The 12,373-nt window shown below is 52.4% G+C and overlaps 1 protein-coding gene across 1 annotated transcript in view; it reads left to right on the plus strand.

Moving 5' to 3' along the window:
- The first annotated feature begins 788 nt into the window (after positions 1-788).
- Positions 789-12,373, plus strand: part of LOC138566699 (delta-like protein C) — a 62,987-nt gene continuing 51,402 nt past the window's right edge. Inside the window, exon 1 of the mRNA XM_069644286.1 lies at positions 789-1,363. Coding sequence (XP_069500387.1) covers positions 1,289-1,363 — 75 coding nt within the window. The 5' untranslated portion in view covers positions 789-1,288. The remainder of the gene's footprint in view (positions 1,364-12,373) is intronic.

Here is a 12,373-nt window from a genome sequence, read left to right on the forward strand (position 1 = left end):
TGACAAATAGGGCCCCATCAGACCCTTGCAGAGGGCAACCCCCGAAAAGAATAGCATGCGTATGCCTGCTGTGCGCATGAGTGCCGGGCCAGAAAGGGCTGCCACCCCCCCTTCCTTCCCCCACCCACCAACATCCTCGCCCCCCCCCCGCCTCCTCGGGAAGTGAGGACGCGTGCCCCGTGTACCCCCACCATACAAACAATGCCCCTTTCCCGCCCCCACCCGGGGAATAGTCAGTACCCCAGGTAATGAGGACGCACACTTATATGCACCGGTAGGAAAGTAGCAGCCCCCATAAATATGCTACATTTTAAGCCCCCTCCCCCCCACGCTAGTTTTAACTTGACTTACAATTTGCGGCCTGCTCATACAGGTGCGCGCTCCCGGGCCCTCCTATAGATGTAAGCCCATGTGCTGAGGGGTGACCTGACTGTGCAGGTGCTGGGGGCCCCCGACCTCCACACACACAAGGATAATCCAAACCTACCGGGACCCCCAATTTCACTGGCACCCAATCACCTACTATACCAGAGCCTCCACCTGTGTCTGCCCCGCTGCCCCCCACCCCTCCCCCCCCGCGTGTGCCAGAGCCCCGCCATTCTGTCCCGGCTGAAAGGTGTTTGTTTTGGGGTGGGGGTGGGTAGGATTTCCCTGATGGGTCGCGCGTGCTTCGGCTGATGGGACGGGGGCGCACTTTGGCAGGGGGGAGGGGCCAGTCGCAGGGGCGGGGCCAGCGCCACACACATCTGACACCAGGAAGCTCGGGGTATAAAAGCGGTGGGAGGCCCCTGCGGCCCATTCAAAGCCACGGACACGGGCAGCGATAGATAGCTCAGGAGGCTGACGCAGAAGCGGCGGAGACCAGCAGACAGGGCAACAGTGCAACAAAGAGACCACCGGGACACGGGAGCAGGCAGCAGAGGACACCAGTCCCCCGAGGAGGACAGTCGAGAGCTAGTAAAGAACCTCCGGGCATCTGTGGTGTGGGCCATCCCTGCGCTGAACACTAGCGTCTGCCAGGGTCCCTGGCAGGCAGGTGGACCTCTCGCGTCACCCAGCAAAGAGCAGAAGCACTTGGGCAACCCGCGGGACCCTGTTCCCTGGACACTTGGCGGACTGAGGTATTTCTCCGGGATTGGCAGCCCACTTCTCGCCTCCGCTTGGAGTTTTGTTTTTTTGGACTGTATCACCCAACCTCTGGACCAGATTTGTTTTTCACGGGCTGGGATATTTTCTGCCCAGGGCGCCTCGCAACCCGTGCTGCCGGAGGTCTCTCTTGGACAGTAGAATGGCCCCGTGCCTCGCCAGCCCAGGGGGGGCTCTCCTCCTCGCCGGACTTCTTACAGCGCTGTGGCCATCCCCGGTGAGTGCCTCTCTGATCTCCCTGGCCCAGGAGCCCCTCGCTCTTCAGCTCTTTGCTTCTCTGTCTCTTCATCTCTCTCTCTCTGCTGCCCCGGGGACCCATTGCTGACCCTGGTGTCCCTTCTGCGCTGCCCCCTGTCCCGTCCCGCTGCGTTTTTATTCGTGGGTCGCCTGCCCATGATTTGCGCCTTAGTTGCGCGGCGCTGCCCCTTAATCCGCGCACTGATGAGAACCAAGCCCCGGGGGCAGGGGGCACTTTACAAGATAGGGGCTGCCAATCTTCTCTTGAAGAGGGCCTTTAGCACTGCCCACTTTGTGGACTTGAAGGACCGTGCGCCGTATTCTGCCCGGTCCTTGGGCGTTAATATGGGGCTTTGTGCCCCTTGACACCACTTGGGCCTAGACACTCCTCTGTGCAGTTAATCTCCCGTGCTTGCATCGTTCCTTTGCTTTATATGCCCACACTCTTCCGTGCCCATTTCCCCCATACCACTGCACACCCCGTATGCCCAGACTCTTGTATGCTCATTCTCTCTCCTGCATGCCCCATTCTTCGATACCCTTGGGCACACTTAGTACCCATTCTCCATTACGCGTAACGTGTTTCCTGCAGGCACAATGCACCTTTCATGCCCCAGGGTCCTTCATGCCCGCGGTCCCCTGCATGTCCCTTTCCTCTATGCCGTGGGCATCATTTATCATCAAAGCGCGTTGGGACCATTATTATGGTGAAAGGCGCTATAACAAATGAATGAATGAAGTGCCAGACTCCTTTTTGCCTGCAGTTCTCCGCATTACCTATTCCCCTATGCCCCCCGGATACCCACATCACGCCACAGACACCCGTCATGTCCACACTCCTTTATGCCTGCCACCCCCTGCGTGTCCCATTCCTCTATGCCCATGGGCATCCTTTACCATCATGCCCAGACTCCTTCATGCCTGCAGTCCCTTGCATGCCTCATTCCTCTATGCCCGTGGTCATCATTTACCATCAACGCGCGATGGGACCATAATTATTGTGAACGGCGCTATAAAGAATGAAGTGCCAGGCTCCTTTATGCCTGCAGTTCCATACGTGCCCTATTCCTCTATGCCCATGGGCACCCTTTACTGTTATGCCTATTGTCTCCCCCACATGCCCCATTCCTCGGTGCCGCTTGACACCCTTTATACCCATTCCCCCTTATGCCCATCGTCTCTTCTGCGTGTCTCCGGATACCCTTCTATGCCAATAGACGCCCCATGTGTGCCAAATTCGTGTATGCCTCTAGTCACAGGTACCTGATTCCCCATTCCCTCGATCACCCCATAACCTCCATTCTATGTCCCTGGTCTGCCTTTTATCTCAGAAGCCCTTCTGCCCAAATACCCCAACCCCCCGCCCGAAGTGTCCTCTTTGCCCCAGCCCCTTTTATCTTTCGGGCCCTGGGATTCCCTGCGGTTTGCGCGTCTCAGATCTGCCGCGATATCCGCCTGCCAAAGTCTACCCAGCATCCCTTCTGCCCCAGCCTCCACCCCCCCCCCGCCTACTGTCCCTCTTAATCATCCCCCACGTGTCTCCCATTCTGCTAGAGGATCCCTCCTGCCTGTGCCCACTTCTGCCGCAGTCTGCCCACAGCCCCATTTCCTTCCAGTTTTGATTCTGCCCATCCTTCCTCTTAATTTCCCACGTCTACCCTCTGTGTCCCCATCCGACCTTTCCCCGAGCCTTTCTTTTGTCTCAGTCTCATTTCTGGCCCCAAACCCCTTCTGCGTCAGCGGCACTTCTACCCAAGTTCTCTCCCCATGTCCCCAAGTCTAGCGCCTGTAATGACACCCTCCGCGGCGCTATCTCCCCTCCTCCCCACCGCCCTCGTATCTCTATCCCTTCTTATGGCTCAGCCTCATTACTGCCAGAGTCTCACTTCTTACGCGGCCAAGTTCTGACTCGGCCACCATCACTACCCACTCCGTTCTTCTGGCCAGTCTTCGTCTGCGCCAGTCCCCTTCTGGGCCCGCCTCTCTTCTGGCTCCGCTCGACTTTTACCTACCCTCCACTCTCTGAGTCTCTGCTCCAATCAAGTCTGCCTAGTGCTCCCGTCTGAGGAGCTGTGTGGTCATGACTGCTCCTCAAACGGTGCTGTGATCTTGTGTATATTTGCTTGCAGGCAGCGATACAGTGATCCACCCTGCCCCATACCCAAAGAATCCGGTGTTTTGGGGCGGGGGCTGCTTTCCATTAATATCCCAAATCCTCGTGTTTCGTACATCGAGTGTTTTTGTTTAGTGCCAAGCGTGTCCCCTGGGTGGCGTCAGGGCGCTAGGACTGTGCGAGACCTCTCTGTGGTAGCCTGAGGGCACAGGCGAGCCATCTGCTTAGCACATCTGCCAGGGGGAGCCCGGCTGTGCCTGGGTCGCTTCATGCCTCGAGGTGGAAAGGGCCAACGCAACCCTAAACTCAGACAGGTGTCCTAATCTCTCTCATTCACCGGCCCACGGACATTTATTTCACCCACCGCACGAGGCACGAGCGGCAGTGCTATTTATAAACGTTTAAGGGTCACTTATTTAAATCCTAGCTAGTTTATATTTTTGTAAAACTGGTTGGCTTTATTTAGTTCTAAAGTTCCCATGTTTGGCAGATAATGGACACGCTAACGCCTGCCCAGGATCACACCACAGAGCCACCAGTGAGGCCAGGATTATGCAACCACTAACTTCACTTCCCCACTTCTCCCTAACACCCTTGCTTACCAACACCACCAGGGAGGCGGTGTGAGAAACGGGGGATTCCATTGTGTGCCTTTTATTACTGGCCGCGCCGAGCCTGGGAACGCTTCACGGGGACGGAACGACTTCCGGAGGAGCCGGGAAGCGTCTGTGGATGATCACCTCGCACTGCCGCTTGAAGTGTGCGCAAGTGATGCGCAGCTGTTGCTTCTCGGCAGCCGGGCGCGCGCGCGCGGGCGTGCGTCTCTCCCAGGCTGCAAGCGTCCCCCCCCCGACCCCCCCCCAGAGCGCCCCTTCGTGTTACAGCCCCAGCGCTCTCTTAAGGTTGCGTCCAGCATCTGACCAAGCATCAGTGCTGTGTCATTCTGAAACTCTTCGTTGCGGTTTAGTTCCAATAAGTGTCGTGAGCACGCTTGGCCTCGGGAGCGTGACGCTCACAGTGTCAGAATCAGTCTTTGGAGGATGTTAATAGAATTCTGCAACTACCGCCGAACCCGCGGAGTTATTTTACCTGCGGAATAGATGTAGAAGTATAGAACCTTTCTTTTGCCGGAAAAAAAAAATCCGTACATAGGAAGAGAATTAAAAAACGTTGACCTCGAGATTACATCAAACCCGGAATGAGTCCAGGCACGCAGCATTGTGACCGAAGGGGGCTTCGGGCTCGGATTGGCCTACAGGGAAAGGCCCGAACCCAAAACACAAAATGCTGGTGTAGGCCCGTTTTTTGGGTCAAAGTGGGCCACTTTGTTGGCCAGAGGGGTCCAGTTTGATGAGTTAGTTCACTATCCGGTTAGTAGTTTTGACCAGTGTTACTGAATAAATGCTCTTCAGAATGCACAATTTGTACCACGTTTTATTTAAAAAATCTCCCCTTTCGGTGCCACTGAAACTGTCTGTCATTAGAGGAATGAATTGCCGTTTGCAACGGCGGGCCACTATTTAATTGACTCCCGAGTGAATGTAATGCCGCAGTCCGAGCCTTGGGGGCGTCACACCATCTTCCACCCTGCTCTAGCTCCTTGCCTGACTTGCACCCTTCTCTTGCCCCCTGTCTTCCACCCTGCTCTAGCTCCTGGCCTGACTTTCACCCTTCTCTTGCCCCCTGTCTTCCACCCTGCTCTACCTCCTTTCTTTACTTTCACCGTTCTCTTGCCCCCTGTCTTCCACCCTGCTCTAGCTCCTGGCCTGACTTTCACCCTTCTCTTGTCCCCTGTCTTCCACCCTGCTCTAGCTCCTTTCCTGACTTTCACCCTTCTCTTGTCCCCTGTCTTCCACCCTGCTCTAGCTCCTTTCCTGACTTTCACCGTTCTCTTGCCCCCTGTCTTGCTCCCTGCCTGACTTTCACCCTTCTCTTGCCCCCTGTCTTCCACCCTGCTCTAGCTCCTTGCCTGACTTCCACCCTTCTCTTGCCCCCTGTCTTCCACCCTGCTCTAGCTCCTTGCCTGACTTTCACCCTTCTCTTGTCCCCTGTCTTCCACTCTGCTCTAGCTCCTTTCCGGACTTTCACCCTTCTCTTGCTCCCCGTCTTCCACCCTGCTCTAACCCCTTGCCGGACTTCCACCCTTCTCTTGCCCCCCGTTTTTCACCCTGCTGTAGCCCATTGCCTAACTTTCACCCTTCTCTTGCCCCTGTTTTTCACCCTGCTCTAGCTCCTGGCCTGACTTCCACCCTTCTCTTGCTCTGAGTCTTCCACCCTGCTCTTGCCCCTTGCCTGACTTTCCCCCTTCTTTTGCCCCCGTCTTCCACCCTGCTCTAGCTCCTTTCCTGACTTTCACCCTTCTCTTGTCCCCTGTCTTCCACCCTGCTCTAGCTCCTTTCCTGACTTTCACCGTTCTCTTGCCCCCTGTCTTGCTCCCTGCCTGACTTTCACCCTTCTCTTGCCCCCTGTCTTCCACCCTGCTCTAGCTCCTTGCCTGACTTCCACCCTTCTCTTGCCCCCTGTCTTCCACTCTGCTCTAGCTCCTTGCCTGACTTTCACCCTTCTCTTGTCCCCTGTCTTCCACTCTGCTCTAGCTCCTTTCCGGACTTTCACCCTTCTCTTGCTCCCCGTCTTCCACCCTGCTCTAACCCCTTGCCGGACTTCCACCCTTCTCTTGCCCCCCGTTTTTCACCCTGCTGTAGCCCATTGCCTAACTTTCACCCTTCTCTTGCCCCTGTTTTTCACCCTGCTCTAGCTCCTTGCCTGACTTCCACCCTTTTCTTGCTCTGAGTCTTCCACCCTGCTCTTGCCCCTTGCCTGACTTTCCCCCTTCTTTTGCCCCCGTCTTCCACCCTGCTCTAGCTCCTTGCCTGACTTTCACCCTTCTCTTGCCTCCTGTCTTCCACCCTGCTCTAGCTCCTTTCCTGACTTTCACCCTTCTCTTGCCCCGTCTTCCACTCTGCTCTAGCTCCTTTCCTGACTTTCACCCTTCTCTTGCCCCGTCTTCCACTCTGCTCTAGCTCCTTTCCTGACTTTCACCCTTCTCTTGCTCTGTGTCTTCCACCCTGCTCTAGCTCCTTTCCTGACTTTCACCCTTCTCTTGCTCTGTGTCTTCCACCCTGCTCTCCTTGCCTGACTTTCATCCTTCTCTTGCTCTGTGTCTTCCACCCTGCTCTCCTTGCCTGACTTTCACCCTTCTCTTGCTCTGTGTCTTCCACCCTGCTCTAGCTCCTTTCCTGACTTTCACCCTTCTCTTGCTCCGTGTCTTCCACCCTGCTCTCCTTGCCTGACTTTCATCCTTCTCTTGCTCCGTGTCTTCCACCCTGCTCTCCTTGCCTGACTTTCATCCTTCTCTTGCTCCGTGTCTTCCACCCTGCTCTCCTTGCCTGACTTTCATCCTTCTCTTGCTCCGTGTCTTCCACCCTGCTCTCCTTGCCTGACTTTCATCCTTCTCTTGCTCCATGTCTTCCACCCTGCTCTAGCTCCTTGCCTGACTTTCAACCTTCTCTAGGTCTGTCTAACCACCAGCATGTATCACTCTGTCTAAGAACCACCGTTCTCTAGCCCTATCTACAAGGATTCCTGTTTACAAAACTCTATCCATCCACAACCGTTCTCTACCCCATAGTCTACCCCCATTCCTCTACACTCCTCACCCTCCTCTAGCTCTAACCACCACCCTTCTCTATCTCTGCCTAGTCAACACCCCTCCCTAGTGCTCTGCCTAGGCACTACCCTTCCCGCTAACTCCCAGCCAAACTTCAACAATTTTTCAGGTCTCTGTCTAAGGGCCAGCCTTCCCTAGCTATAACCACCACCCTCCTCTAGCTCTGGTCTGTCAACTTTCTTGTCTCTGGAGCCCACTGTCCATCACCCACCCAGTATCTAGCTCCTTGTCTAACCACTGCCCATGTATAGCTCCCTATTTAACACCACCCTTTCCTCGTCCCCTAGTTAATCACCTTATTTGACTAGCTCCATATCTACCCACGACCATGCTGTAGCTCTCCGTCAAACCCACCGTTCTCTAGTTCCCTCTCTAACCACCCAAATGCTGTAGCTCCCAGTCTACCCACAGCCCTTGCTAGCTTCCTGTCTAACCACCACCCTTCAATAGTTCCCTCTCTAACCACCCACTGCTGTAGCTCCCAGTCTACCCACAGCCCTTGCTAGCTTCCTGTCTAACCACCATCCTTCAATGGTTCCCTCTCTAACCACCCCAATGCTGTAGCTCCCAGTCTACCCACAGCCCTTGCTAGCTTCCTGTCTAACCGCCACCCTTCAATAGTTCCCTCTCTAACCACCCCAGTGCTGTAGCTCCCAGTCTACCCACAGCCCTTGCTAGCTTCCTGTCTAACCACCACCCTTCAATAGTTCCCTCTGCAACCCCCCAATGCTGTAGCTCCCAGTCTACCCACAGCCCTTGGTAGCTTCCTGTCTAACCACCACCCTTCAATAGTTCCCTCTCTAACCACCCCAATGCTATAGCTCCCAGACTACCCACAGCCCTTGCTAGCTTCCTGTCTAACCCCACCCTTCAATAGTTCCCTCTCTAATCACCCCAATGCTATAGCTCCCAGTCTACCCACAGCCCTTGCTAGCTTCCTGTCTAACCCCGCCCATTTCATAGCACCCTATCTACCCCACCCAAGTCTGTTTCCTGCCTAGCCCCCTCTCTATCCTTCACCCTCTCTAGCTCACGTTCTACCCTCCGCTTTTCCCTAGCCCTCCTGTCTAACCTGCAGCATCCCCAGACCCCCTGTTCATACCTCACCATCTCCAGGCGAGTGTGTATCCCTGGGCATCGTTCTCTAGCTCCGAGTTTATCCCGCAACATCTTTAGCGCCCCCCACCCTTTATTAGATCCCTGGCAATGTTTCACCAAACTCCGTTTTTTGCATACAGATCATGCTTGCGATGACCCATTCTCCGGCTTCTGTTTGTTCTGTGCAGGAGCAGAAATGAATGTCTCTTATGACCGATGTACACATCATATATAGTCCCGCAGAAGTTTGGGAAAAGTTCGTGGTGGTGTGCCCACCTCATATTTACCACCCTACCTCTAAGGCATGGCTGCCGCTTCCTATCTAGGCGTCCGCGCTATAAATACCACCCATTAATGCACGCATGTCTACATGCTCCCAGCGCTCTTTGTTTCCGCTGCGCCTGCCCTAAATACTACATCTAACCCACCTATCGCTTGCTCACCTACACATCTCCCTAGCACGCCACCTGCCTCCCTTTTGGACATCTGTGTACTGGCATCGTCGGACTGGGGCATTAAACTGTCTTGGGCACCAATGAAAAGGTGGCCCACAGTTGCAAAAAGCAGTTAATTCCCTTTGTGACAATTTGAACAGTACCCAAGGGGGAGTTTTTTGATTAAATGTAAAGCCAATTGTGCAATTCAAAGACTACCTATTAATCAACAATGGTCAAAACTACTAGCTGCATAGTGAAGTATTCATCAAACTGGCCACATTGGCCAAACAAATGGCCCACTTTGACCAAAAAAACGGGCCCACACTATTATTTTGTGTCTTTGGTTCGGGCATTGGCCTATTTCTCTAAGGCCAGCCCGAGCCTGGTTCCTGGCCACCCTGATGCCCTTGGGCGATCGGCACTGCAAACTTGCACATCACCCAAAATGTTATCAGGAGGATTCAAGGAGCATGTACCACCCTCCATTGTTGTTCCAGGCTGCGGATGGCACTGCATGCCTCGACATCAGGAAATTGTACAGCACAATCACTCGTAATGTGGCCTTCCAGAAGTTTTCAACTACAACTCCCACTATCCCTGACCAGCGTAGTCTATGGTGAAGGGTCATGGGAGCTGAAGTCCATACATCTGAAGATCACATAATGAGTAACTGTGGTGTGTATCATCACTTAATCCTAATAGAGCGAATGATCCCCTCTGAGTCCACTAATGCTCCAGCAACCCTTCACTCTGCCACCTGACTAGTGGCATTTCCTTCCAGCATGGTAGGGGAGAAGCGCGAAGTGAAAGGAATTTGGAAGGTCAGGCACATGCACAGTCTCTTAAGGGGTTTACCTGGTGCTTTCCATGGGCCGTGGCTTTACAGAGATTACCCCATAAAGTCTACAAAAAATGTACTGGATCTGGGTCTCTGCCGAAATAACGCAGTTGACCTGATTTCCTAAGGTGCTTAAGGTAAATGAAAAGTTGGAGAGTGGCAATACTACTCTTCCCCAGTAGATGTCAGTATCAGCCATGATCCGACTCGTATCATCAGCTAAAGACGTTTGGAATTACGTTGTTTTCTAACACTGATGGGAAGGGAAAGTATAATATATACAATATATTGTTTGATTTTTCAAACATATTTTCCTTAAGGCATATCATTCAAATGAGTTAACATTTATAGATAAGAGTCATGGATTGCGGCATTAGTTATCTGAGGCCTTTGCCGTTTATGCTTGCAGTGCTTAGTACTAGACCAGCCCTGGCGCACATGATCCACACATGGTCCTTAACAACTAGGTCACTCAAGAATCACTTGCACCATGGGCCATCTCTAGGATTTGTGGAGCACTGTGTGGCCCCATCAAATGTTCATACATATTGACATCACAGGAAGTGACATCACAGGAAGTGACATTAGAGAACGTGACACTAGTCTTTTATGTTATGTTATTTTGCACTTATGTAGCGCCTTATATACCATTGGTATGGTCTGATGGCGCTGGTAGGTTGAACGCCCTTGGGAACTGAAGTTCTGGTCAGTAGAGGGAGTAGAGAGAGTCCAATGGTGCGTCCTTGAGGGCATCTTGGAATGTTGCATTGCAAGACGCCAAGGATAAGCCAAGCAACAAATAACTTTGTGATGTTCAATATATGACTTGCCACTTGTTAAGAATAAGGCTACATGGAGGCTACATGGAGACAGGAGACTCACAGGTAAGCATGGGCGTAATTTTAGGGGGGCAGGGGTGTTTGTCCCCCCAACCAACTTTCATGGCACACCATTTTGTCCCCATTAATTTGGCTGGCGTACCTTTTCTACAGATGTCAAGCCCCCCCCCAAAATTTGCAGCAAAGTTACTCTACCGCAGGTAAGTTAGTTTATTGATGCGCAGAGACCCCCCTCGGGAGTGAAGGAGACACATCACTTCACTTCCCTTGCTCGGCTCTTTTCTCAACGGCTCTGCTGTGCCTCTCCAGAATCCACAGGAAGACTCTAGAATGGCACGGAAGAGTCACCATAGCATCTCCCCACGCAGACAATAAGAAGGAAAAGAAAATGAAGCAAAACAGAGGTGAGAAAACACAGTCAGAACGGAAAACCAACCGGGAAGCAAGAAAAAACAAATTAGTAGACAGACACCTGCAATTTAATGCAACTTAAATATACGCAAAGTCATCTCTGATGTTCAGAGAAATCTTCCTTCTCCTAGTGGGCAACACAGATCCCTTTGGGTGACACTCACAACTCGAAAAATGCACCTCATACGCTTCACTTGGTGTTCCACAGTAGGGTGCATTAAAAGAAAATGGAACAATGTAATCCAAAGACCCCACTTCCCGATCTGCCAGAGTCGCACTCTTCCACTCTCTCAATCCTCTGTGCGTTCCTGAACTTGGAATGTCCTTTAGTCACTTTATGATGCTCTTTGTCACTCACCCAATCGCCTTCCTTAACCTAAAATCCCGCGTGGCTTTGACACAGTCGTATTTATCCGTGTGCTTGGCTTGTTTCTCTCTCACCCTCTTGAGAATATCTTCCATAGCCACCAACTTGACATTTCTTTTGTCAACAAAGATGGACGACTACATGGCACTCTGTCCCTCCTCATAACAAACTGTTCAATTTCAGTCACGGAATGGGGAGTCGTCCTGCAAGCATTAAATGACTCTTCAAGTGTGCCTCTCCGTGGAAGTGAGTTTGCCACAGCTAATGGGATCATCCCCTTTATGAAGCCATTCGTGCGCTCCACAAGTCCCGTTGCCATGGCATGACGTATGCGTGTGCTCAATCCCACGATCTACGAACAATGCTTGCATGTGCCCCATTATCAGTGACTATTTCCTCCGTGCCCCCCTCCCGGCTGAACACTTCTTCCCTATGGCAGTCGCATTATTTTCCATGATGCGCCAGTCTACTGATTTAGACGTATAGTCAATCAACACTGCTATGCAAACTTTGCAGGTCTCCATTGCAAGTTTTTTCCGTACCGAATCTGGGATTTGTACTGGTTGAAGAGGTGCAACATTTCTCTTTTTAGATTTGTCACTGATGGCACAAGCTTGGCACAATCTCACTAGATCCTCATCCCAGGCAATCAGTATTCTTCCCCTAAATCGTCTTTTTCTGAGCTTGCTCCCCAAATGCCCCTCATGTGCCAATCTGAGAATTTTGCTTCTTATGGACTTTGGCAGTATTATGCGATCCCCTCTAAGTATACATTCAGTGCTTTCTGCGATTTCATCTGGAATTTGAGGATACTAAAATGCTGATGGGGCTCTTGCCATAGCCTGTGGCTCTCACATTGGTAGGTTTGAAGTCCTGTAGACACCCACCCAACTCATGTTGATACATAAGGACATCCACCATAGTATAGCGAGACCCAGTGTCCATCATCTCATCTAGCAGGATCTTGTCTGTCTCCATCTGCTCCAGTGGGCCTTTCTTCCTGAGGGTATTTACAGTGACAATAAAGATAGGACTTTCTTCTTCATGGTGTGCAATGGTGAGGACGCTGCTGGGACCACAAATCTCTTCAAGGGTGTTTATGCTGCTGTGCCCTCTATCCTTGGAATGTTTGCAAGTCTTGCCAAGATGCCTCAACATGCCACATTTAAAACATTCTGCATTGGCAGCTGGGCACTCCATTTTGCCATTTTAATGTCTGG

The sequence above is a fragment of the Ambystoma mexicanum genome, chromosome 2p (genome assembly GCF_040938575.1).
Source record: "Ambystoma mexicanum isolate Mex_15411 chromosome 2p, UKY_AmexF1_1, whole genome shotgun sequence".
NCBI lineage: Eukaryota > Metazoa > Chordata > Amphibia > Caudata > Ambystomatidae > Ambystoma > Ambystoma mexicanum.